Raw genomic sequence first — 24522 nt, forward strand, 5'->3', positions numbered from 1 at the left:
ACCCCACTCAAAAGGTATTATTAGCATGTCAGGAAAAAGAAAATAAATAGTTTAAGAGTTTTGGGTGGACAATAGGGAATGACAGTAGGGAGATAGGGATAGGGGAGATGGAGATAAGCCCGACGGTACCATTGTCTGATGTTCCACCATGGCTGTTTGAGGAGGTGGAGGTAGATTTTCATTTATTGGAAAGAAGGAGGGAAAGAGGTGAGGAAGTGTTGGATAGGTATGAAGTCAATAGGTATATAGAAATTAAGTATGGAGAGCAGATTAAAGTATACACAGATGCATCAAAAACAATCAGTGGCAAGGTGGGGGTTGCATTTATAAGCCCAGAAGTAGATATCATGGAAAAGGAGAGGGTGAGTGATAAATTGTCGGTATACACGGGTGAGTTAATGGCTATTTTGTTAGCTATTAATTGGGTGGAAACAATTAAGCCAAGCAAGGTATTAATAGCGTCAGATTCAAGTAGTGCATTAGTAAGTATAAAGAACACAGAGTCAGAATCAAGGCAGGACATTATTTTAGAAATAGCGCAGGCGATGTTTAGGGTAAGATGTGTGTTTCATATGGGTGCCAGCACATATAGGGGTGGAGGGGAATGAACTGGCGGATACATTTGCTAAGGAAGCAGCTAGTAGATTAGAAGTAAGTAGGGAAGTGAGGTACAGCAAGGCAGAAGTTAAGAGTGTAGTTAAGTATGAAATGAAAAAGAAGTGGCAGGAGGAGTGGGATAGAGGAAGTAAAGGTAGGCAGTTTTATAATATCCAGAGGGCAGTAGGGATGATGAGAAGTGGGGGTAGGGGTACGAGGGAAGAAGTGATTGTATCAAGAATGAGATTAGGACACACAGGGCTAAATAGTACACTTAGGTTAATGGGCAAGCATGAGACGGGTAGGTGTGAGTATTGCAGTAGGCAGGAAACAGTGGAGCATGTGTTAGTGGAGTGTAGTAAGTATAGGGAAGAGAGTCAGATCCTCAAAGAAAGGTTAGAGAGAGACCACATCAAGCTGGAGGTAAGAGAAGTGTTGCGACTGAGTTCAGGGAATGTGGGGTATAGGGCAATTTTTAATTTTCTAAATAGTACAGGTTTGAGTGGTAGGATATAGAGTAGTGTAGAATAGGGATTGGCATGTGCATAATCAGGGAACAAACGTAACTTTTTGACTTACCAGCCATTTGGCTGGTAGATTTTAAAAACTACCAGCCATCCAGATTTTTTACAAGCCAAAAATTATAAATAGCTTTTTAGTATATCGCCATGTGTTATTATTACTATATAATACTCTCGTATGCTATTTTCAATTAATATCATAAACAACATAAGGAATATTAGCCTAATTTTGAGTGGACTGAAGGAATGAGTCAGCGTTAAGTTTTAAATGCAAATAATTTATTGCGAATTTATTTACAATATGGAAGCAAAAGAATTAAAGAACATATTAAAACAACTTCAAACAAGATAAACAAATCCATACTTGCCACCTACAAGGCAACAAGGGATGTTAGCGGAGTCTGTAATGCATCCAGCCTTGTATGGAATAATAATATAATAATATATAATATCATGCATTGTTATGTAAACAATTCCACTGGGTAGGCTTTACAACCATAATTAGCTGAAAGTGAAAGCCGACACACCTATATGAACATGCTGGACTAACGTTATAAAAAAAACACAATAAACTTACTCGCACATCCAAGTCCCTGTATGGTCTTGATTTTTTCGCTATAGCGTGGGCGTTACGGAATAGTATCCGCATTTTAGCCAGAGTCGACTCTGACAGCTTGGTCAACAGTCGGAGCAGCCAGGAGCGGAGTAGACTGTGCTTTGTATACAACAGAGCAGTCCCTGTGACAGCGTGACGTCTCGTGGCTTTTGATGGCTTCCAGTTTCATCACCGACGTCCCGATGACAAATTAATTTATCCGTTGCTTTGGCACGACATGGTATACAAAACTTTACCCCCCCCCCCCTCAAATTTAAGCCATTCTCGTGGTTTCCCGGAATCAGATGTGTACCATTTCTGGTTAAATTTCCTAACTACACCGACGCTAGTAGCAGGTGCAGTGTTATCGGTGGTGCTGGTGGTAGCAACTGACTCGTCAACGTTAATGTTGTCGCCTGTTTTTCTTAATTTTGAGGGGGGACCCGGGGGAGCTACTCCGGGAATATGCCTCCACATATTTGGTCAAATCAAATGCAAAATTAAATATCAGCACAATCAAAAACGCGATTGCAGGTTTTTTTTGTAGTAGGCTAAAGAACGGATGAAGACGGATCTCATGTGCGTCTCATGTTACAAACTTGATCTCGTGAGCAGAGCGCATCTCACACACACACACACAGTTTCACTTTCGTTTCAACTCACCACGCCCGCATCCAATAGGGTCCAGCTGCAGCCCCGGAGATTGTTCCAGATTGGGCAACTTCCACCCGCTCCCACGACATTTCTCCCGCTCAGCTGGACTACTCCCTGCATCATGCAGTGGATTTAGTTGGCCGCCAGATGGCGCCCAGGCCTTAATTTATGACGGCTGTAACTGAGGGGTACAATTCCCTGACTGTATTACTAGATATGATACTTACTACCACTACCTTTGTACTTAATATTCGGCCACCCAGTACACGGCATAAATATATTATGATGAACACTGTCACGTAGATGAAACGGATCCAACACAAATGTACGAATTAGAAATAGGTCTTTATTTCTACACAGCGATGGTGTGTAGAGCAAGCACTTAATCAAATCAATCACATTTATGAATGGAATTAGTATGCACTTTTATGGCAAGAGTATTCGTCGGTATATCAATAGAGAATGTCCAATCTCTGAAGGCGCAGGTGGTACATATACGACCTGGAATAGTTTAAGGAATAACAGCAATGATACTTTAATGATTATATACTGGATACACTAGAGGGGGTCAATCCGGTCGCTTGTAAGCCAACAGGAGTAGGAAGGGGGGGGGGTAGAATCCGACTGCCTCATCCGGCCAAGGGTATCCCAGGTGAACCCACTGTAGTGCCGTTCAATGCGCCGGCGATCCTTGGACCACAGATGAAAGCAGGTGGACTCTTTGTGGGCCGGCGTCATCCGGTCCACGGAGGAGAGACGTGAAGCGACCTCGTCTTGCAGAGCGTCTCCTCACCTTGCGTCCTCTCCAGGGGGGGGGGTTCCAACACACGGCAGTGTCGGGGGTCTTTATCCATGGAATAATCAAGGTATACAAAGCATAATCCGTGCCTGGGAAGGCGGGCTGTCGTCGGTAGAATAATCCGGTATACAGGTCCACTCGCTCGTCGGCTCTGGGGCTCCTCGGGTGCAGCTTCACGTGGGGTCAACCACCCTGGGTAAGCAGCCAGTTCTCTGCCCGAAACGATGGGGTACTGACTACGGTAGTATTCTCACCGCACGAAGCACTATATATTAACAGACTATTATTAGCTTAATAGACTTTGTCCAACTCGACGATATAGTGCCAAATATGACTATTCAAATATTAATATACACGATGTCTCAATACCGATGGTAGGCGAACTTGGCCTTACTCCCACACGTGGCGTCGCGGGGAGGCTTTACGTCTGTGACTCTATTGGAGGGTAAGAAACTGGACTGAAAAGAAAGTCCTACTTTAGTAGCGCAGTATATATACGCACTATGAACAAATAGTCCCATTAGTGGTGCGGTAGCCAGATTCCTACGCGGAACTAGGACTTGTTCGTACATGTGGAGCGGTACGTTTGAACTGGGTCTGAGGGGTATGGCAGCCTGGCACCAAGGTCTCGACCAATAGTAGAATGGAGACTATTATGGGATGTTCAGTAGGCTAGAATGGATATTCAATGCATATTGTACAAGGAATATACAAGGGATATCAGGGAATATTAGAGAATATACAAATACAATTAAATATATATATATAAATAAATATATATATTCGGTTTAATCTGGCCCTTCACAACAGCCACCCCCTGATTGGTCCCAGACCTAATCAGTTAAACAGAGACAGATTAATCGCGTTGTCTATTTACACATAAGGGTTTGCTGTAGGGGTCAATCAACTTCACAAAGTCATAGGGTTGTAGGGTCATGGTCATCATCGATTGTGTCTGGGAGTCGAGGCAGTTCTATGAGCCTCGCCACGGGACGGGTGTAAGTGCGACCCTGGACGAGCACTTCAGCTGCTCGGACCTTGCCGTCGGCACCGGTGATCACTTTGCTTACGCGGCCGGCCGGCCACATAGCTCTGGGCAGTGATTGATCAATAATCATGACGACTGTTCCTTCTGTCAAATTGTCTCTCTCCTTTACCCACTTCTGGCGGGTCTGTAGAGACGGTAGGTAGTGCAGTAGGAAACTGCTCCTGCGTGATGTACATCCTCATCGTATTTCTTTATAATCAGCTCTGTGACCTTGTGTCGGCTGTTCAATACGATCGGGTATTTAATGTCATCCGGTAGATTGGGGGCTCTGCGTAGGCGACCACCCACTCTGATGAGGGTATGAGCGTCGCTCTCGGGGGCCAGATGAATTAATCTGCTGTCGGATGGGACGGGCTTTCCTCCCTGTAGACAGGCTAATTCATCGGGGAACGAGTCTCTCTGGGCTCGCTGCAGTAGAAGCAATTCTGCTTCCTCGTAGTTAGCTGCTGACATATCAGCGGGGGACTTGCACTCCGGGTGGTACCGCAGGAATGTTCTTTGTTGTGCACTCTCTATGGACGTGCAATCGTCTATGTTAGGGTCGGTGGAGGCTACGGTGCTCAATCCACAGAACACAGACTTCTTATTTTCCACCTCCTCTGGACTTGCTTCCCTCGGGATAGGCATGGGCCACTGTCCTTCCGGGAGTCTTAGGAATGCGGGGCCGTCACTGTAGACATTGCGACGGGTGAGGTCATCCAGGGGCATCCCCCGGGTGATGACGTCAGCTGGGTTCTGTTTTGTATCAACGTAGCGCCACTCTGTTTCTCCGGTTAACTCTTCGGTTAAGTCTTGAATCTCGGTGACTCTGACTCCCACGAAGACTTTGTACTTGCATGAGTCCGATTTGATCCAGGCGAGTACCGTCGTGGAATCTGACCACAGGATTGTTCTAGACACCGGTATGGTGAGCTCACGTTGGATGAGCGTGGCTAGGTGCGCTCCGGCTAGGGCTGCGCAGAGCTCTAGACGTGGGATAGATTGTTGCTTGCGTGGGGCTATTTTCGAGCGGGCGAGGACAAATGCTGTGTAGATCTCTCCCCCCTTCTCTTGGGCCCGCAAGTAGGCTACTGATCCGTATGCGACCTCTGAGGCGTCACTGAAGACGTGTAAGTCCATTTTACATGTCTCTGGCCTCACCGTGGGTGGGAAGTAGCTTCGGCGCATATTAACGCCTGGGAGTGAGTGGAGCTCCATCTCCCACTCTCTCCAGGTGGATGCAAGGTGTGCGGGAATGGGGTCGTCCCAGCCCTGGTCCTTGTCCCACAATGCTCGTACAATCATTTTTGCCCTGGTGGTGTACGGTAGAATACATCCTAGCGGGTCATATTGTCGGGCGAGTGTTGTGTACACACTCCGTCTGGTGGTCGGCGCCGCCGCCGGCCTTCCCTGCTCCGTAGTCAGGGGCTTGTGTCTGTAGTGAAGCGAATCTGTTTTGAATCGCCACACCAATCCCAGGGTCATCTCCTGGGCTTCTCCCGGGATTGTAGCCATCCAGGTCTCGCTGCTGGCTGCCTTGTCCTCGGAGGAGAGGCTGCGCAGTACTTGTGGATCGCTGCTGGCCCACTGCCTGAGATCAAAGCCGCCTTTGATCAATGAGGCGCGGAGTTTAATCAGGAGAGCCTCGGCTTCTTCTTGGGTTGAAAGGCTTTGTAGACAGTTGTCTACGTAGAAGCTGTTCTTTACGCTGTGTCGGACCTCTTCGTCCGCTGCTGGGTCCTCTGCTACATGTTTCTGTAGTGCAAATGTAGCACAGCAGGGGCTGCACGTCGTTCCGAAGGGGAGGACTTCCCATTGGTAGATGGCTGGGTGCTCATCTCCTGGCTTCTCTCTCCATAGGAACCGTAACAGGGGCCTGTCCTCCTCTACTAATCTCACCTGCAGGAACATTCCTTTAATGTCCCCGCTGATGGCCACCTTTTCCTGGCGGAAGCGGAGTAGAACGCCGAGTAGGGAGGGGCCGAGTGTGGGACCGGGCAGTAACTCTTTATTCAGATTTTGGGATCCGATCTGGTAGCTGCAGTTAAATACTATGCGGTCTTTACCGTTGTGATGGACCTTGTGGTGAGGCACGTACCACGATTCAGTGGTCTGGTCAGCCTCTTTAATGTCCATCTTTGTGACGTGTCCCGCTGTGATGAGCTTCTCAATCTCAGCGCGGTATACACTCTCTTGGGCGGGGTTCTTGGCTAAGCGCCGCTCCGTGTTCAGCAGGTACCGTTCTGTGGCGTCTGTCTTGGCGTGGAAAGTAGGCATTCCTTCTCGCCGCAGGAGTGGCGTGGCGTATCTCAACACGCCGTTGACCGGGACTCTCTTGGTCCCTGTCTCGAGGAGGTGAATGGCGTAAATGTCATCTTTAGAGCGAATGTCTTTCTTTCCGTTCTTAAAGGGCATTTGTTCCAAGGTCCATAGCCGCTCTACGTGTTGCAGGAGTGCGGTTTCTCCCTCTGTGACTCGGGAGTGGAGACATCTAGTGGCTGTACTTCGGTTGAGAGATTTGGCGAGCGGGCCTTGGAGAGTCCATCCCAAACGGGTCTCGACTGCTGCAGGACAGCCTCGGGGTCCGGTATGAACCCGGTCTATCGGGACAATGAGGTCTGCATGGTCGGAGCCTATCAACAGGGTCGGCATAGCATTGTCTATGAGCGGGATCGGTAACTTGCGCAGATGTGCATATTTCTCCATCAGCTTGGCGACGGGGTATGTGTACCGCGACAGTCCTATTTCTTGGCTGGTGAAAGCGTCTGTAATCTTTTACCGTCGCTCAGGCTGGCCGCTTGCTGCGATAGAGACTGAGACATTCTCGCCCTTTATCGTCTTCAAATCTCGTCTTATTGTCCGAATTGTCATTTGGGTTTCGCTTCCCCGCAGCCCTAGCTGGGCCGCAGCGGAGGCGAGCAGCAGGGTCTTCTCTGACCCGTCATCGAGGACGGCGTAAGTGTCCAGGACTTTATTCTGGTAGCTTAGTGTCACACGCACTACTTTTAGGAGTACTCGGGCTCCACTGCTGCTGGCGGGATCGATGTACATGACGCTCGCTTTGCGGCTGGATGGTGCGGGTGAAGGGCGCCGTCTGTTACTGTCGTGAAGTATGTCCAGATGGGCTCCATCGCACTTGGTGCACCTTTTCTTTAAGCGGCATTCGGCTGCCATGTGTGAGCGCGCACAGCGAAAGCAGCGCTTGTTGGACTTTATCCATTGACTGGCATCCTCCGCGTTCAGCTTGGGGAAGGAGTCACATTGCGCTAGCCAGTGTTCTTTCTCACAGTAGGGGCACACTATCTTCCACTTCTCCGTTCTGGAGGGGGTACTGTGGCTCCTGCTGCTCGGTACTGACTCCGATTGGTGCATCACAGTCACCGATCTTCTTCCATCATTTAGTCGTCTGGTTCCTTCTCTGGAGCCAGGGGTGCTCCGTCCGAATGTATCTAGCCGTAGGCTGCTGACTTCTCTCGCCAGGAAGTCTGCTAGATCGAGGAGGTTCGGTTCGGGGCCATTCGGGTCTCTGTGGTCCCGCTGCCGCCTAAAGCGCTCCTGACGAGCGGGCGGCAGCTTCTCCAGAATCCTTTCCACATTTGAGTTGGCGTAAAGTTCATGCCTCCCCTTCTCTCTTTGCGCTCCCAACATCCCTACCAGGGACTGCACTCTGATGGACAGGTCGTCCAGTGCTCGATTGTATATTGCTGGGGGTAAGCGGTCGATGTGTCGGATCTCCTGGATCACGTAATCCCATATGCGCCCATACCTCTGGTCCAATGCTACCAGCGCTGCTGTGTATGGGGTGGTGGAAGTCGCGTAGGCGAGCGCTATATTATGTGCGCGGGGTACCTTTAAGTGCTTCAGTAGGATGGCGTATTTGTGGCGTTCATCCAATACATCCACCAACATGGTCTCCAGACACATGCGGAGTTCTGTATACTGGGCCCGGTTCTCTTGGGTGAAGTCGGGTACCATAGGCGTGCCAATGTATGACGCTGACTGTGGATACATCGGCGAGCGTTGGGGGAGAGGCCTCCTAGGCGAGTCTCCTCCCGCTCCTTGGTATGGGCTGGTACCGGCAGTGTACCATGGCCCGCTTGTCCAGGTGCTGTTCCTCGGTGCGGGTCGTGCGTCGTGCTCACCCGTGTATAGAGTCGGGGGTCTGTAGCGCAGCTCCGCGGGAGTATAGCCTGGGCTGTACCGGACCTCCTGGTCCGGTAGAGTACTGTGCTGTCTTCGGGCGTGGTTCTCCTCCTCTTCCTCTTCGTCTTCAGTTAGGTCATCCAGTGCTTGTAGTCTCTGGTTTAGCCTCTCCACAGGATATGCTGCTCCTTCCCGGTTGCTAGGTCTCGCTTGGACCGGTGGGGGGAGGTGGTCTGTGGGGGGTATAGACCTCGTCTGTTGGTCAAGTTCAGGGTTGTTTACTCGGCTAGGGGATGCCGCCCTGGAGGTGTGTCTAGACGAGTTCCTGGAGCCTCTGGCGGAGGGAGAGGGTGTTGTCCGTCTGATCAGCTGTTCTATTAGTTGCGACTGCTGTCTGTCGCGCGCTGCGTCCCGTTGAGCACCGGCTCGTTCTCGGGCCACATTCTCTTCCATCTGAATGCGTCTTATTTCTAGACGTATCTGCTCGTGTTCGCTTCGCTGCTGGATCTGCAGTCGGTCGCGTTCAGCAGCGGCGTTCAGGCTGATGAGGAAGGCCTGCTGTAGGGTCCTCTCTGCCTCGCTGGGAGAAGGCGGTTGTATAGGGGAGCCTTCCCTCGGGGTACTCCTTGCGGAGCCTTGGAGCTCTATCTCCACGGTGCTCTCTCCGTCTTCTTCCGTGCCGAGTTCTCTCTCGGTAGCGTTGTATTCCTCCCGGGACTCATCGGGGACTACTTCTTCAGTACTGGCGGGGTGTGAAGTCATGTCTGGTTCCCACTGGTCCCCACCGTGAACTTGGTCAGTTACATTAGAGCCCGTAGGGGCCTCTATGGTCGGGGTAGTCTGGGCGTTGGGGTTAGACATACTTTTACTTTCTAGTTTTGCCGCGTTTACTGTTAGTAGAAGACTAGGTTGTTGACTGACAGCGTAGGCCTCTAAGTACTGAGGGAGCCGTCGTTCGCGCTGCGGGCGTTGGTTAGGAGGATCGTTTCGTGGAGTGTTCATCATAGGCCATTTCAATATTAATAACACTATATTAATATTACACTAATTACCATCCGGCTCGAAGGACCAATTGTAACTGAGGGGTACAATTCCCTGACTGTATTACTAGATATGATACTTACTACCACTACCTTTGTACTTAATATTCGGCCACCCAGTACACGGCATAAATATATTATGATGAACACTGTCACGTAGATGAAACGGATCCAACACAAATGTACGAATTAGAAATAGGTCTTTATTTCTACACAGCGATGGTGTGTAGAGCAAGCACTTAATCAAATCAATCACATTTATGAATGGAATTAGTATGCACTTTTATGGCAAGAGTATTCGTCGGTATATCAATAGAGAATGTCCAATCTCTGAAGGCGCAGGTGGTACATATACGACCTGGAATAGTTTAAGGAATAACAGCAATGATACTTTAATGATTATATACTGGATACACTAGAGGGGGTCAATCCGGTCGCTTGTAAGCCGACAGGAGTAGGAAGGGGGGGGGGTAGAATCCGACTGCCTCATCCGGCCAAGGGTATCCCAGGTGAACCCACTGTAGTGCCGTTCAATGCGCCGGCGATCCTTGGACCACAGATGAAAGCAGGTGGACTCTTTGTGGGCCGGCGTCATCCGGTCCACGGAGGAGAGACGTGAAGCGACCTCGTCTTGCAGAGCGTCTCCTCACCTTGCGTCCTCTCCAGGGGGGGGGGTTCCAACACACGGCAGTGTCGGGGGTCTTTATCCATGGAATAATCAAGGTATACAAAGCATAATCCGTGCCTGGGAAGGCGGGCTGTCGTCGGTAGAATAATCCGGTATACAGGTCCACTCGCTCGTCGGCTCTGGGGCTCCTCGGGTGCAGCTTCACGTGGGGTCAACCACCCTGGGTAAGCAGCCAGTTCTCTGCCCGAAACGATGGGGTACTGACTACGGTAGTATTCTCACCGCACGAAGCACTATATATTAACAGACTATTATTAGCTTAATAGACTTTGTCCAACTCGACGATATAGTGCCAAATATGACTATTCAAATATTAATATACACGATGTCTCAATACCGATGGTAGGCGAACTTGGCCTTACTCCCACACGTGGCGTCGCGGGGAGGCTTTACGTCTGTGACTCTATTGGAGGGTAAGAAACTGGACTGAAAAGAAAGTCCTACTTTAGTAGCGCAGTATATATACGCACTATGAACAAATAGTCCCATTAGTGGTGCGGTAGCCAGATTCCTACGCGGAACTAGGACTTGTTCGTACATGTGGAGCGGTACGTTTGAACTGGGTCTGAGGGGTATGGCAGCCTGGCACCAAGGTCTCGACCAATAGTAGAATGGAGACTATTATGGGATGTTCAGTAGGCTAGAATGGATATTCAATGCATATTGTACAAGGAATATACAAGGGATATCAGGGAATATTAGAGAATATACAAATACAATTAAATATATATATATAAATAAATATATATATTCGGTTTAATCTGGCCCTTCACAACAACAGCCAAACATTATATCTACAAGCCTGTGGCGGTGGGCGTGTGACTATTTTGTACCCTGTGCATAATCCATCTAGCTCTAAAATCAATTTCAGTAGGTGGCGGTAATGCACCAACACGTTAGTGCCAACCGCCAATAAACATTAGAAGAAGAAGAAGAAGACCGCATTCATTTTCTTAGAAAATTTTTCTAACTCGTTTAACCAAAGAGACTAATAAACATGTCTGGAAGAGGCAAAACCGGAGGAAAGGCCAGAGCTAAGGCCAAGACTTGCTCCTCTCGTGCCGGGCTTCAGTTCCCCGTGGGTCGTGTCCACAGACTGCTGCGTAAAGGCAACTATGCTCATCGTGTTGGAGCCGGTGCCCCGGTTTATCTGGCCGCTGTGCTGGAATATCTGACCGCTGAGATCTTGGAGTTGGCTGGAAACGCTGCCCTCATCCCTCGCCATCTGCAGCTGGCCATGCGTAATGACGAGGAGCTCAACAAACTCCTGGGAGGAGTGACCATCGCTCAGGGTGGTGTGCTGCCCAACATCCAGGCTGTCCTTCTGCCCAAGAAGACAGAGAAGGCTGCCAAGAAGTACATTATTTAGCCTCCTCGACAAACCCCACAAAGGCTCTTTTCAGAGCCACCCACATATTACAGAGAAAGCAATTACTCTTGGCTGCATCCTATACTGTAATTTGTACTCTTACATGAAAATATTGCTGCTCACTCTTTACTATAGGAGTTTATGGAGTCAAACAATGTAATTATTGTAGAAGCTAAACTTTTCTCCAAATAATTATTCTTTAGGAGACAGTAGAATAACTTCAGAATAAGACTAATCAGTAGGAGGTGATTTGCCAGTCATAATATTAGTTCAGTCAGTTCATCCCAGGTCGAAACTAAAACAGAATTACTGTATGTGGAGAGGACCGTGCATTTAACTCATCATAATAGACATGGTTATACATTTCCTCAATAGGTTTAAATCCATTGTCGTTATACAAAGAAAATAAGTTGACGTCTAAACAGTACAAATATAACAGTAAAGTGCAATATGAAAGGACAAAGTGATTAAACTGGAGTATATCAGATGTATGTACATCAGTGTTACAGGTATAAGCAGTGGCGGACTGGGACACAAATTCAGCCCGGGACATTCAGACGCGCCAGCCCACACACCGGCCCACGCACCGGCCCCGAAACCGGCCCACACAACGGGCGTTATGAAACACTTGTCCAGTATTAAACAACCCAAGGCTGTGGCTAAGGAGTCAACATCAGGGAGACCAAATCTACACACCGCCCCTAGATGTGCACTCATGCACAGTGCACACACACACACACACACAGACACACACATACATATACCGTTACTTCCCGTCATTGGCATATGTTTTTTTTTTACTAACATCTTAGTGCCTCATTAGCCTAGGGATTAAGGATACATGAAGTATTAACTACACCATAATAATATTGAGGTTTTGATCCATAGAAAGTAGGGATGTCCGATATTATCGGCCTACCGATATTATCGGCCGATATCGGCATTAAAATGTGATATCGAAAAATATCGGTATCGGTTTTAAAGAAATAATATTTTATTTACATTTCTATAACCTTTATTTACCCAGGCAAGCAAGTAAGAACCAATTCTGATTTTATTTATTGTCAAAAGTATGCATAATGTTGTGTTAATTCCACAACAAGAGATATGTAATGTTAATTACCTGAAATTATTCCATTTCTTGGGGCGGGAAACCCTGCATATATCGGTATCGGTAAAAATTAAGAAATTAAGAGTTGGACAATATCGGTATATCGGTAAAAAAGCCAATATCGAGCATCCCTAATAGAAAGGTCTGTGCTACATAATTTCAGTTAGATTGGATTTATTGTCCTTTAATTTGGCACTCATGACATTAGTTGCTTGCCGTTTAATCAACATTGAAAGACCCCCCACTTTCTCTCTCTCTCTCTCTCTCTCTCTCTCTCTCTCTCTCTCTCTCTCTCTCTCTCTCTCTCTCTCTCTCTCTCTCTCTCTCTCTCTCTCTTCTCTCTCTCTCTCTCTCTCTCTCTCTCTCTCTCTCTCTCTCTCTCTCTCTCTCTCTCTCTCTCTCTCTCTCTCTCTCTCTCTCTGTGTCTCTCTGTGTGTGTGTCTCTCTATCTCTGTCTCTCCCTCTCTCTGTGTGTCTCTCTCTCTGTGTCTCTCTCTCTCTGTCTCTCTCTCTGTGTGTCTGTCTGTCTGTCTGTCTGTCTGGACTGGGCTCTCTCTCTCCCCTCAGGGTCAGCTGTGCTGGACTGGGCGCTCTCTCTCCCCTCAGGGTCAGCTGTGCTGGATTGGGCGCTCTCTCTTTCCTCAGAGTCAACTGCTAAGAGAACATCAGCAATCAATAATAATGGCTTGAATTCATACAGCGTTTTTCAGCCTTTTGAAAACACCCAAAGTCGTAGTTAGTAGTAGTAGTAGTAGTAGTAGTAGTAGTAGTAGTAGTAGTAGTAGTAGTAGTAGTAGTAGAGTAGTACTAGTAGTAGTTTATTCAGTCATCATCTCACACAATACAATATACCCCATCATTTAACAATATTTGATTTACAGTGACTGAAAAGGTACAGACTGAAGCTAATGCATATTTATGCCTGTCCTATATTCTTAACAAAAATTAAAAAATTGCGGCTACGTGGCGAAAATTGGCGGCTACGTGGCGTAGTGGGCAAGGCGCTCGCCACAAATACTGGAGACGCTGGGCTCGCCTGTTCGAGCCCAGCGCTCCACATTGCTTTCAGTTTAGCTGGTCGTTCATACTAATACACATTGGCCGTATTAGGGGGTGGGAAACTGATGGATGGGGATTGGGCGTTGTGGACAGCGACTCCTACAGGTCGGTTGGTGTGCCTGCGCAGTAGAATCAGGAAGTGTCGGGGGCAGCGTGAGCCTCCCACGCGTTACTCCTCGCCACTGAGAGATCGAGCTGCGCAGGTGAAAAGATGCGACTGCTGTTACCTCAAGTACCGGAGGGGACTTGTGCTATGTATGACTTAGTCTAGGGCTGGGCGATATGGAAAAAAATCATATCGCGATAACGATATGATAATTTTATTTTATTTCTCGATATCGATAATTATCGAATTGTTATAAGTATAAAAAAAATTCAATTTTTTTTTTTTTTTTTTTTTTTTTTACAACAGATGTATGTCTATTTTGCAGCAATTCTTTGTCATTGCCGCCATCTTTAGTGTTACATCCCCTCACACTCCAGTTCTCAGGCTGCAGCTGGTTTAAAAGCTAAAGTAAACCGGCTTCTCTGCTGGCTGTGGCTCCAGAAGAGTTGAACAGTTCTGGCTCTGCTAGTTTATTTTCGATCTTTTGGCGCTTTTTTGGTGGACAAACCACCGCACATGTGCACTGTGACTCGTGACTGGAGTCTAGTTCTGCTAGCACACATAGCCTACTGTGTACAGACGGTTTCAAAATGTATTTTAAATTAGAAAGCAAACAAAATAAATGGACAAGAGAAAAAGAAATCTGAATTTGGTCAGTATTGTCATTTGGACAAGCAAAGCCATTACTTTAAGTTGCAAGCAAGAAAGACAAGTCTGTCCACTGTCTCTGGTTTTAAAACTGCCCTGTTGCAGGTAAAAAAAAAAAAAAAAACGATTTTTCGATTATTTTTTTATTTCGATATTCGATATCGATTATTAAAATATATCGCGATATTTATCGTTATCGTTATATCGCCCAGCCCTAACTTAGTCCACATTGCAGCCGGCTTGTGGGAGGCAAGAAACAGCGTTCGTGACAGGGGAGGGTTGAATTGGATGATACGAAAATGTAGAAAATGGGAGAAAAAGTGGATAAAAAAAACAAAAATTAAAAAAATTAAGACTCCAAAACAGTATTCTAAAAGAAAATAGCAAAAGAAAACAGTATTATTCACCCCTGTAGTTTTCAAAAATAGCTTTACAAATTTTTCTTAAAAACCAAAAGCGAATTACTCATTCTTAACTGTATATCAGCATTGTTTCACAAAACGCTTCACAGAAACCATCAAGCATTCACACTCACACAGTCATACACTACTGGTGGTTGTGAGCAGCATCAGCAAACACAGCTGCCCTGTGGCAGACTGACGGAATCATGTCTGCTAATCAGTGCCAACCACCATCAACAACCTTCATAAATACATTCAACATTAATGGAATAGGCTAACTACCAACTTAGCTGTAGCAGTTAGCTGTTATATGCAATCACATATGTTTAACTACGGGGTAGTAGTTGACCTAGTTGTTAGCTTAAGCTAGTTAGCTGTGGTTATTTACAAACATGTAGATGAGACTAATCATATACAGATCGAGAACATGGCTAACAGTTGGGAATTCTAAGGTACATCTTATTTAAGCATGTAAAATGGCAACTAATCAATTCAATCAATTAGATTACCAATATTATATCAACATGAAAATTTGGAAGGGAACATAATAGTATTTTATTTTAGTATTTACTATTATAATATTAGTAGCCGATTAATTTGCAGCCCGTCCTAGGTTCTGATTGGCTCTCTAGGTTAGCACTTTAGCTTCTGATGCTGTGGTGGGCACTAGTCCTAACATTGCTAACTAAACTTTTAGTAAGAGAAAAAACGTCATGAGTCACAACTATTTACGTCCACGTGCTGTAAGGAATCAGGAATACGGAAAGCACATTGTCTTGTAATAGAATGACTGAAATCACTGCAAGAGCTAGTATAGGCTAGCTAGCCCTCATGAACCGGCAGACACCAACAGTCGAATATGCACTAGGCTACTGCATGCACCTGTCATGTTACTGTTGGTTCCTTCCACTTGAACTCCATCATCATTAGCAGCAGCAGCGGGTAAACATGTCTGTAATTTTAGAACATTGTTCTGCGTCTTTTACTAGCAATTTTAGTTTTTTAATTCTAGCTTTTTCAGCTCCACCCTTTCTTTTTTTGCATTCTCCATTTCTGCGCTTCTAGGCCTACTCGCGGTTGGGAGGAAACGTGAATCTCATTCACTGATGTCTCATGTCTCATTCAAGACTGGCTAACAAAAGCATGTCTTTCACTTAACACCAAGAAAACAGTGTGTATGATGTTCACAAAGTCACCAGTAGAGGTCACTCACTCTAATGTGTTTCTGGGAGAGGCGGAGCTGGACATTGTACATTAATTCAAGTATCTTGGGGTCACATTGGACTCTACATTGACCTTCAAAAAGTCATGTGAAGAAAGTGACAAACAGTCAAGTTTAACATCGAAAACTTCAGGCAGATCAGGCCCTGCCTGCCAGTTAATGCTGCAAGGATGTTTCTGCATTCAATGATTTTATCACACATCGAGTAGGCCTACTGTTTTATCAACTGGTCTCTTTTATATGTCACTACTCTTACACCAATATAATTACTCTACAAAAAAGCCATAAAAGTATTTGATAGGAAACCAATTTCATTTCATCACTGTAATGTTTTAGAAAAACATAACATGCTAAGTTTCGAGAATTTCCAAGTTTTCAAATATACTTGCTTCATGTACAAGGTTCTGCATGGACTTGCCCCTCCCCCATTGAATGAGTTCATCCAACAGAAAGCAGACACTGGCATTACCACCAGGGCCATCAGTAGAGGGGACTGTAAGGTGCCTTTTCGGTATACTACCATTGCAAAAACTGTGTTCTCTGTTAAAAGTGGTAACTACTGGAATAGCCTTCCAGTTGTGATTATAGAGTGCCCTACATACTCCATGTTCAAGACCCATCTTAAACTGCATCTTAAGGCAAACCAGAACTGTGATCATTTTTAATCTGATTTAGTTTATGCAACTTGTTTATTGTTTTATTGCCGGCCCACACACTGGCCCACACACCGGCCCACATAATGGCCCACACACCGGCCCACATATGGCCCACACACTGGCCCACACACTACACCGGCCCACACACTACACCGGCCCACACACCGGCCCACATTAGTGGCCCACACACTGGCCCACACACTGGCCCACACACCGGCCCACACACTGGCCCACATACTGGCCCACACACCGGCCCACACACCGGCCCACATACTGGCCCACACACCGGCCCACACACTGGCCCACATTAGTGGCCCACATACCGACTCACACACTGGCCCACACACCGGCCCACAGACTGGCCCACATACTGGCCCACACACCAACCCACACACCGGCCCACATACTGGCCCACACACCGGCCCACACACTGGCCCACACACTGGCCCACATTAGTGGCCCACACACCGACTCACACACTGGCCCACACACCGGCCCACACACTGGCCCACATTAGTGGCCCACACACCGACTCACACACTGGCCCACACACTGGCCCACACACTGGCCCACACATCGGCCCACATTAGTGGCCCACACACTGGCCCAAAAAAAAAAAGTAAAAAAGTAAAAAAAAAAAAAAAAATATATATATATATATATATAGTTTTTTTTTTTTTTTTTTTTTTTTGGACCAGCCCACTTTGGTCCCGGCCCATCGGGATTCGTCCCGAACGTCCCGATGGCCAGTCCGCCACTGGGTATAAGTCATACTGACCAGTGGTATAACTAGAAGAGTAGGTAAGGGATTGATTGATTGATTGAAAACTTTATTAACAGATGCAACAGAATGGGTACAATACAGTACAGCTCAATACACACAATTGTTAAGGGGATGCAGACCAGAGAAAGACTTTCGTCTTGTTTACATCAGGGTCCCCCATTTTCAATTAATCATAACATATGACATACAGATAGACAGTACTGCTACATTTATACATTTATGACATACCAGATTTACATACAGTACAAAAATAGTCTAAAAAAGAGAGTATACATTTGATGAAAAACTGTACATTGGAGGAGGTTGGCTGGTACACATTATATATATTATTGCACATGCTATCATACAGACGTATACCGGTATGCAGAATATAGTTTGAGGTAGGTGTGTAAGGCAGTTGTAGACAGTGAAATGCAGGAGTTTGAACAGTATGGATAACAGATCCTGGAGTATAGGCAATCAGGTATAGGCACTATTAACTTTTAACTATTATTTAACTGACTAGACAAGCCAACTAACCAACCAAGCCACCAACCAACTGACAAGCCAACTAACCAACCAAGCCACCAACCAACTGACAAGCCAACTAACCAACCAAGCCGCCAACCGACCAACTGACAAGCCAATTGACTGACCTACCGACTGACCGATTAACCAACTAATCAACCAACTACAATAACTCACATAACTCAGTGATTCAGATCATCTTATATTCCATTTAATCACTTCTTACACTGTATATTGTTAATGCACTTTTTCCTTGCCCTCTGGTTAGATTCCAACTTCACTCTGTTGTACTGTACTTGTGGTGTACAATGACAATACATTTGAATCTAACCTAAATCAAATCAAGTCAAATCAAATGTATTTGTATAGCCCCAAAATCATGACAAATTGCCCCCATCACTCAGACAGAAACAAACACACAAACACACACACACACACACACACACACACACACACACACACACTCACTCACTCACTCACTCACTCACTCACTCACTCACTCACTCACTCACTCACTCACTCACTCACTCACTCACTCACTCACTCACTCACTCAGACAGAAACATGTGCATGCTCACGCACAAACTGAACAAAATAACATATCTGACCTCAAGACATGGTGTCAAAAAAGGTTTATATGGTTTTCTTTGCATTATTAAACTGGCACTAGTATATTTGATCACCATGCCTGTCAATGAAAACAGTACTGTTCTGCCCTCTAGTGCTTATGATGTAGAACTACAGCAACAAAAACTCAAGAGCAGGCTTTCCCAAGGTAGGGGTCAGGACCCACACTGGGCTCCCTTACATAACGATTTCTGAATCAAACTAACATTAATAATACTATGTGGTCACTATTTTGACTTGAAAAACGACTGCCAACAGCTGTTTGCACAGTGAGATCCATGCGGCCTATAAATGATGAATACAGATGGTTAACCCTTTCACTGCCACACTACAGAAGGTTAACCCTTTACTATCGCACTACCGCCTTTGCAAACTATGCACCAAAGTTATGGAACACACTACCTATGGACATTAGGGAAGCTAGATCTCTTGATATTTTCAAAAATAAGCTAAAAACGTACCTCTTCACCATAGCCTTCTAATACACTCCGCTGTTGATTGTACTGTAGCACTATTTTACTCTGTCCATTCTATTGCATAAGTTTACTATCTATTCTATTCTACTATTCTATTATTGCACTGTATTATATATATATATTTTTTTTATCTATTCTATTCTACAATTGTATTGCACTGCACTATTGCACTATTTTACTCTGTCTATTTTATCTTACTCTCTTATTATTGTCTATTTAAAACTGAATCAAACCATAAACAAGGTGGCCTGTTGGGAGGTTAGATCCTAATGTAAAAAACTGTGATTTTATATGTCTGCACTTTATGTGCTCATTTTATGCCTGTCTTTTTTCTGTTGTGAAGCACTTTGAGCTGCAGTTTCTGTATGAAAGGTGCTATACAAATAAAGTGTATCATTATTATTATTATTATTATTATTACCAACGGTAACCGTCGGTAGTGTGATAGTAAAGGGTTAACATTCTGTAGTGTGGCAGTGAAAGGTTAACCTTCTGTAGTGTGGTAGTAAAGGGTTAACCTTATGTAGTGTGGAAGTGAAAGGGTTAAACTGAGTCAGTGCAGAGATAACACTATGGGTAGTCATCCATCAGCCATTGGCTCCTGAACAACGGTTTACCCACCATCCAGCCAATCATCTACCAGGACTGGCTACATAATACTGCTATATTGTTTTTAAGATTAATCATTTAATTTATGAAATATATAGTAGAGGTATGCCTGTTGGCTTCGTTTGGGTGCCTGCCCATGTATGGGTAGAAGGAAATGAAAATGCACATTTATTAGCTAAACAATCACTTAAGTCACAAACAATAGAAATGGATATCCCACTTAGTAAATCTGCGGTCAAATCAATCATCAAAACACACATGCAGGAATTTTGGCAAGAAAGCTGGAACAGAAATGAAACAGGAAGACATTTGTACAATATTCAGAAGAAAGTTGGAATAGCAAGTAGGATGGGCAGGAACCGGAAAGAAGAGACAGTCATTACTCGTCTCAGGATAGGTCACACTGGATTGAATGACACACTTTATAGGATAGGGAAACACCCAACTGGCATTTGTGCACACTGCAATAACCCGGAATCTGTTCAGCATGTGTTACTGGAATGCAATAAGTATGAGGAACACAGAAAGTTACTGAAATCAGCCATTCAGAAAGTCAAGCTTAGTTTTAATATAGGGAGTTTACTGGGAAATACAGCTATAATATACAGTCAGTTAATACTGTATTTGAAAGAAACCGGATTAATAGATAGGATTTAATACCCCCCCCCCCCCATTTTGTTTATTTCTTTCATTTAAAATTATTCAATGGTGTGTGTGTGTGTTCATGTTAAAGTGACTGCTAGTGTGTGAGCGTATACAGTGTGTGTGTGTTGTGTGTGTGCTCATGTGTGCTTGTCTGTGGAGAGTTCAGTGTTCAAGACTCTGATGGCCTGGGGGAAGAAGCTGAGCCGAAGTCTCTCTGTCCTAGTTGTTGGTGTTTGCAGGCGTTTGCCTGACCGCAGCAGCTTGAACAGGCTGTTGTTGGGGTGGTGAGGGTCTTTCATTATTCTGCAGGCTCTGGATTTGCACCTCTTGTTATATAAGACCTGCAGGGGTGGTAGTGCAATACCCGTAGTACGCTCAGCTGAGCGCACCACTCTCTGTAGGGCCTTCTTGCATTGCTGTGCTGTTTCCATACCAGGCAGTGATGTTTCCAGTCAAGATGCTCTCTACAGCTCCGGAGTAGAAGGACTGGAGTATCTTCCCCGATACTCTGAACTTCCTTAACTGTCTCAGGTGGTAGATGCGCTGCTTCGCCTTCTTTACGACTGAGTCTATGTGTGTTGTCCATGTCAGATCCTCTGAGATGTGGACCCCCAGGTACTTGAAGCTGCTCACCCTGTCCACTGTAGCCCTGTTTATCCTCAGTGGTGTGTGTGTCCCCTGCTGTGTTCTCCTAAAATCCATGATCAGCTCCTTGGTTTTACCAATGTTCAGGAGCATGCTGTTGTCCTGGCACCAGTGTTCCAGTACCTCAACCTCCTGCCGGTAGGCCTTCTTGTCGTTGTCAGAGATCAGCCCCACCACCACTGTGTCGTCCGCAAACTTCACTATGGAGTTCAAGCTGAACTTGGCCACACAATCATGTGTGTATAGTTAATACAGCAGGGGGCTCAGGACACAGCCCTGGGGGGACCCGATACTCAGGGTGATGGTGTTGGAGGTCTGACCCCCCGCCCTGACAGCCTGGGGCCTTTCACTCAGAAAGTCCAGTATCCAGGCGCTCAGAGCGGAGCTCAGACCCAGCGTGATCAGCTTGTCCACCAGTCTGGTGGGGACTATGGTGTTGAACGCTGAGCTATATTTAGACAGTTTCAGACTCTCGTCAAGCTCGTTCCAGATCTCTGGGCCCCTGCATGCTATGCTTAGGCTAGCACATTTGAGTTGTCTCCTCTTGCCGAATATAAGATCCCTATTTCTTGTGTTGTGGATGTGCAGTGGACGGCAGACTGGGACAAGCTCAGACTGTCAGTCTGTGATTCATGTTGTTGACACCTTGATACATAATTGATGCGTTTTGGTGTATGTTAAACTCAGCGAGCCTCAGGAGACCAAAGCGATGGAACAAAGGGCGTGAGGGCGCTTTATACCCGGACCATGACACTACTCGTAGTATTTTCTTTTGTAAGCTTTCAAGTTTCTTGAGATGGCTGGGGTAAGTATTGCACCATATGACGTTACAATAGTTAATGAGGGGTTCATACAAGGTTTTAAATAGCGTGAGAAGGGCAGGCAAGGGAAGAAAATGACGTATTTTACAGAATAAGCCAACATATTTGGACACTTTTGTTTGTAGATATTTTATGTGGCATTTGAAACATGAATGAATAGAAGATGAACTCAGTAGTTAACATGAATGAATAGAAGATTAACTGAGTAGTTAACATGAATGAATAGAAGACTAACTCAGTAGTTAACATGAATGAATAGAAGACTAACTAACTAGTTAACATGAATGAATATAAGACTAACTCAGTAGTTAAAATGAATGAATAGAAGACTAACTCAGTAGTTAACATGAATGTAGGTGAATGAATGAATGAGCAACGTCAGACGGATCCGCCTATTCCTGACAAAAGAAGCCACCCAACTCCTCGTCCAATCAACAGTCATCTCCCGCCTCGGCTACTGCAACGCACTGCTTGCTGGCCTTCCGACCACTGCCACCAAGCCTCTTCAACTCATTCAGAACGCAGCGGCCCGCCTGATCTCAAACCTACCGAAGTCAGCCCATGTCACCCCACTTCTTAGAGACCTGCACTGGCTCCCCATTGCAAAGGGAATGGCTCCCGCCTACCTCCAGTCAATGGTCTCTAACTACACACCCTCAAGCCATCTACGCTCTGCATCTTCTGGCCGCGTCAGCCCCACTCCTATCCGAGCTCCGGGAGGGTCATCAAAGAGAAGCCGCCTATTATCGGTCCTTGCCCCACAATGGTGGATCGAACCTCCCACCACAGTTAGGACAGCCGAAGCCCGACCAATCTTTTGCCATCGACTAAAGACACACTTCTCCAATCAAAATCTGAACAAATTAAATAAAATTACCTTACTGTCATGCACTCAACACTTTGATGAACATTGTTACTCAGCTGATAGAGTTGTACCCTTCCTTTTTTTTTTTTTTTTTTATCATTCCATTTGGGCTGTGGGGGGTGCTGTCTGAAGGAGTCGACGGAAGGCTTCTTGTCCTTATTGGTCCACTGATGGATACATCTTGATATTTGTCTAGTCTAGTGTGTTCATTAGATGGGTGAAATCCTCTTTCAGTGCCTCTGTGCCTGTTTTCTTATGCAGTTAGCCTCGCTGGTATGTGCACCATTCGCGTTAGCCAGGCTTCTAGGGCTCTTTTCTTTTGGAAAGAATGGGGAAAAAAATTTATTATAATATATATTTCTTTTTTGCATTCAACTAAGAGGTTGCCAGTTGACTAAGGCTCCTTTCGATCGATTAGTCGACTATTCGACTAATGGGGGTCAGCCCTACAGTACTGTATATCTGTATGTCATGTATGTCATAAATGTCATGATTAGATTAATGATTAGATTAGATTATTATATCTGTATGTTGTGTATGTCATAAATGTCATTATGAATTGAAAATGGGGGACCCTGATGTAAACAAGACGAAAGTCTTTCTCTGGTCTGCATCCCCTTAACAGTTGTGTGTATTGAGCTGTACTGTACTGTACCCATTCTGCAATCTGGTAATTAAAGTTTTCAATCAATCAATCAATAGGCGGCTGGGTGGCGCAGCGGTCTAAGCGCTCATTACCAACGCAAGAGACACTGGTATCGAATCCGGCTGTCAGCGTTGCCTCCGGCTTGGCCAGTCGTCATTCTGGCTCAATTGGCAGAGTCAGCGGGAGGGAAGCCGGTGGGGTGGTATTCTGGTTGTTGTAAACAGCGACTCCTACAGGTCGGTCAGGGCACCTGCACAGCGAGGGAAGGAGATGGTGAGGGTAGTGTGACCTCCCATGCGTTACACCTCAGCAATGAGAGACCGCGCTGGCAGGTGAAAAGATGCTGCTGGCTTTCTCCTATGTCTCGGAGGAAGCATCTGCTAGACTTCAGGGCTCCCTAGACCGACCAGTGGGGGGCACATGCAAGCAACGACCAGGAAGGGGAGGGGGGAATTGGCATAACGACTAAATTGGGATGGGAGAAAATCACAGAAAAACAGGAGGAGAAAAAGTGGATAAAAAAAATCAATCAATCAATACTCTGTTCATTCCTTTGGCATCGTTCAAGCCCCCCCCCCCCCCCCCCCCCCCCCCACCCCGGTCGTGTGCCTCCTGAACCCACCATTTCCATTGTTGTGCATCTAGTCCGTCTTTGGTTTATTGTAAACACTAAATATCAATTGCACAATATCACTTTCTTTCACCTCATTTGTTGTTGGCATTGGTTTATTTTTTCTTTGGTTAATTTATCCCAGGTTACAACACAATCATCTTGTATGCTAGTTACCCCTTCCCCTTGACTTACTGGGGTTGTAACACAGACTAAAGCGAATGTTAAAATTATTGTTGATCCATGAAAGACAGTAGCAGTATGCCGTAACTGAAACTACACTACAGAAAAATGCTGACAAAACTGAACCATTACTTCAGTCATACAACGGGGCCATCTTGTGGCCCAATGATGTAACTGCGTACTTCAATTATGAGAGAATAATTTAGGGAAATATGAGATGCATCTAGCTGCAGCACCACGTCTCCCGGCGGGCTGAGGATCCGGCGGGCTGAGGATCCGGCGGGCTGAGGACTCTCGCTTCCATTGGCTGATTTGGGTCACGTGAGCGTCCCACCCAATGGCTGAATTGGAGTGTTGCACTGCGGGCATTGGCTGATTTGGGTCACGTGATTTATAAAATCAGACTCCTGGTGGTGGAGGGGCGCGGCTACGATGCGCTGACGAAGAGCGGGCTTCCGGTCACCGCAC

General features: G+C 46.0%; 1 protein-coding gene across 1 annotated transcript in view; it reads left to right on the top strand.

The window, feature by feature from the left end:
* Positions 1-24522, top strand: part of LOC311229834 (uncharacterized protein) — a gene marked incomplete at both ends in the record, with an annotated part of 64297 nt that overhangs the window by 11213 nt on the left and 28562 nt on the right. Inside the window, one exon of the mRNA XM_084315908.1 lies at positions 11137-11420. Coding sequence (XP_084172034.1) covers positions 11137-11420 — 284 coding nt within the window. The remainder of the gene's footprint in view (positions 1-11136; positions 11421-24522) is intronic.

Source organism: Notolepis coatsorum (assembly GCF_963971535.1).
Source record: "Notolepis coatsorum genome assembly, chromosome: 6".
In the NCBI taxonomy this organism is placed as follows: domain Eukaryota; kingdom Metazoa; phylum Chordata; class Actinopteri; order Aulopiformes; family Paralepididae; genus Notolepis; species Notolepis coatsorum.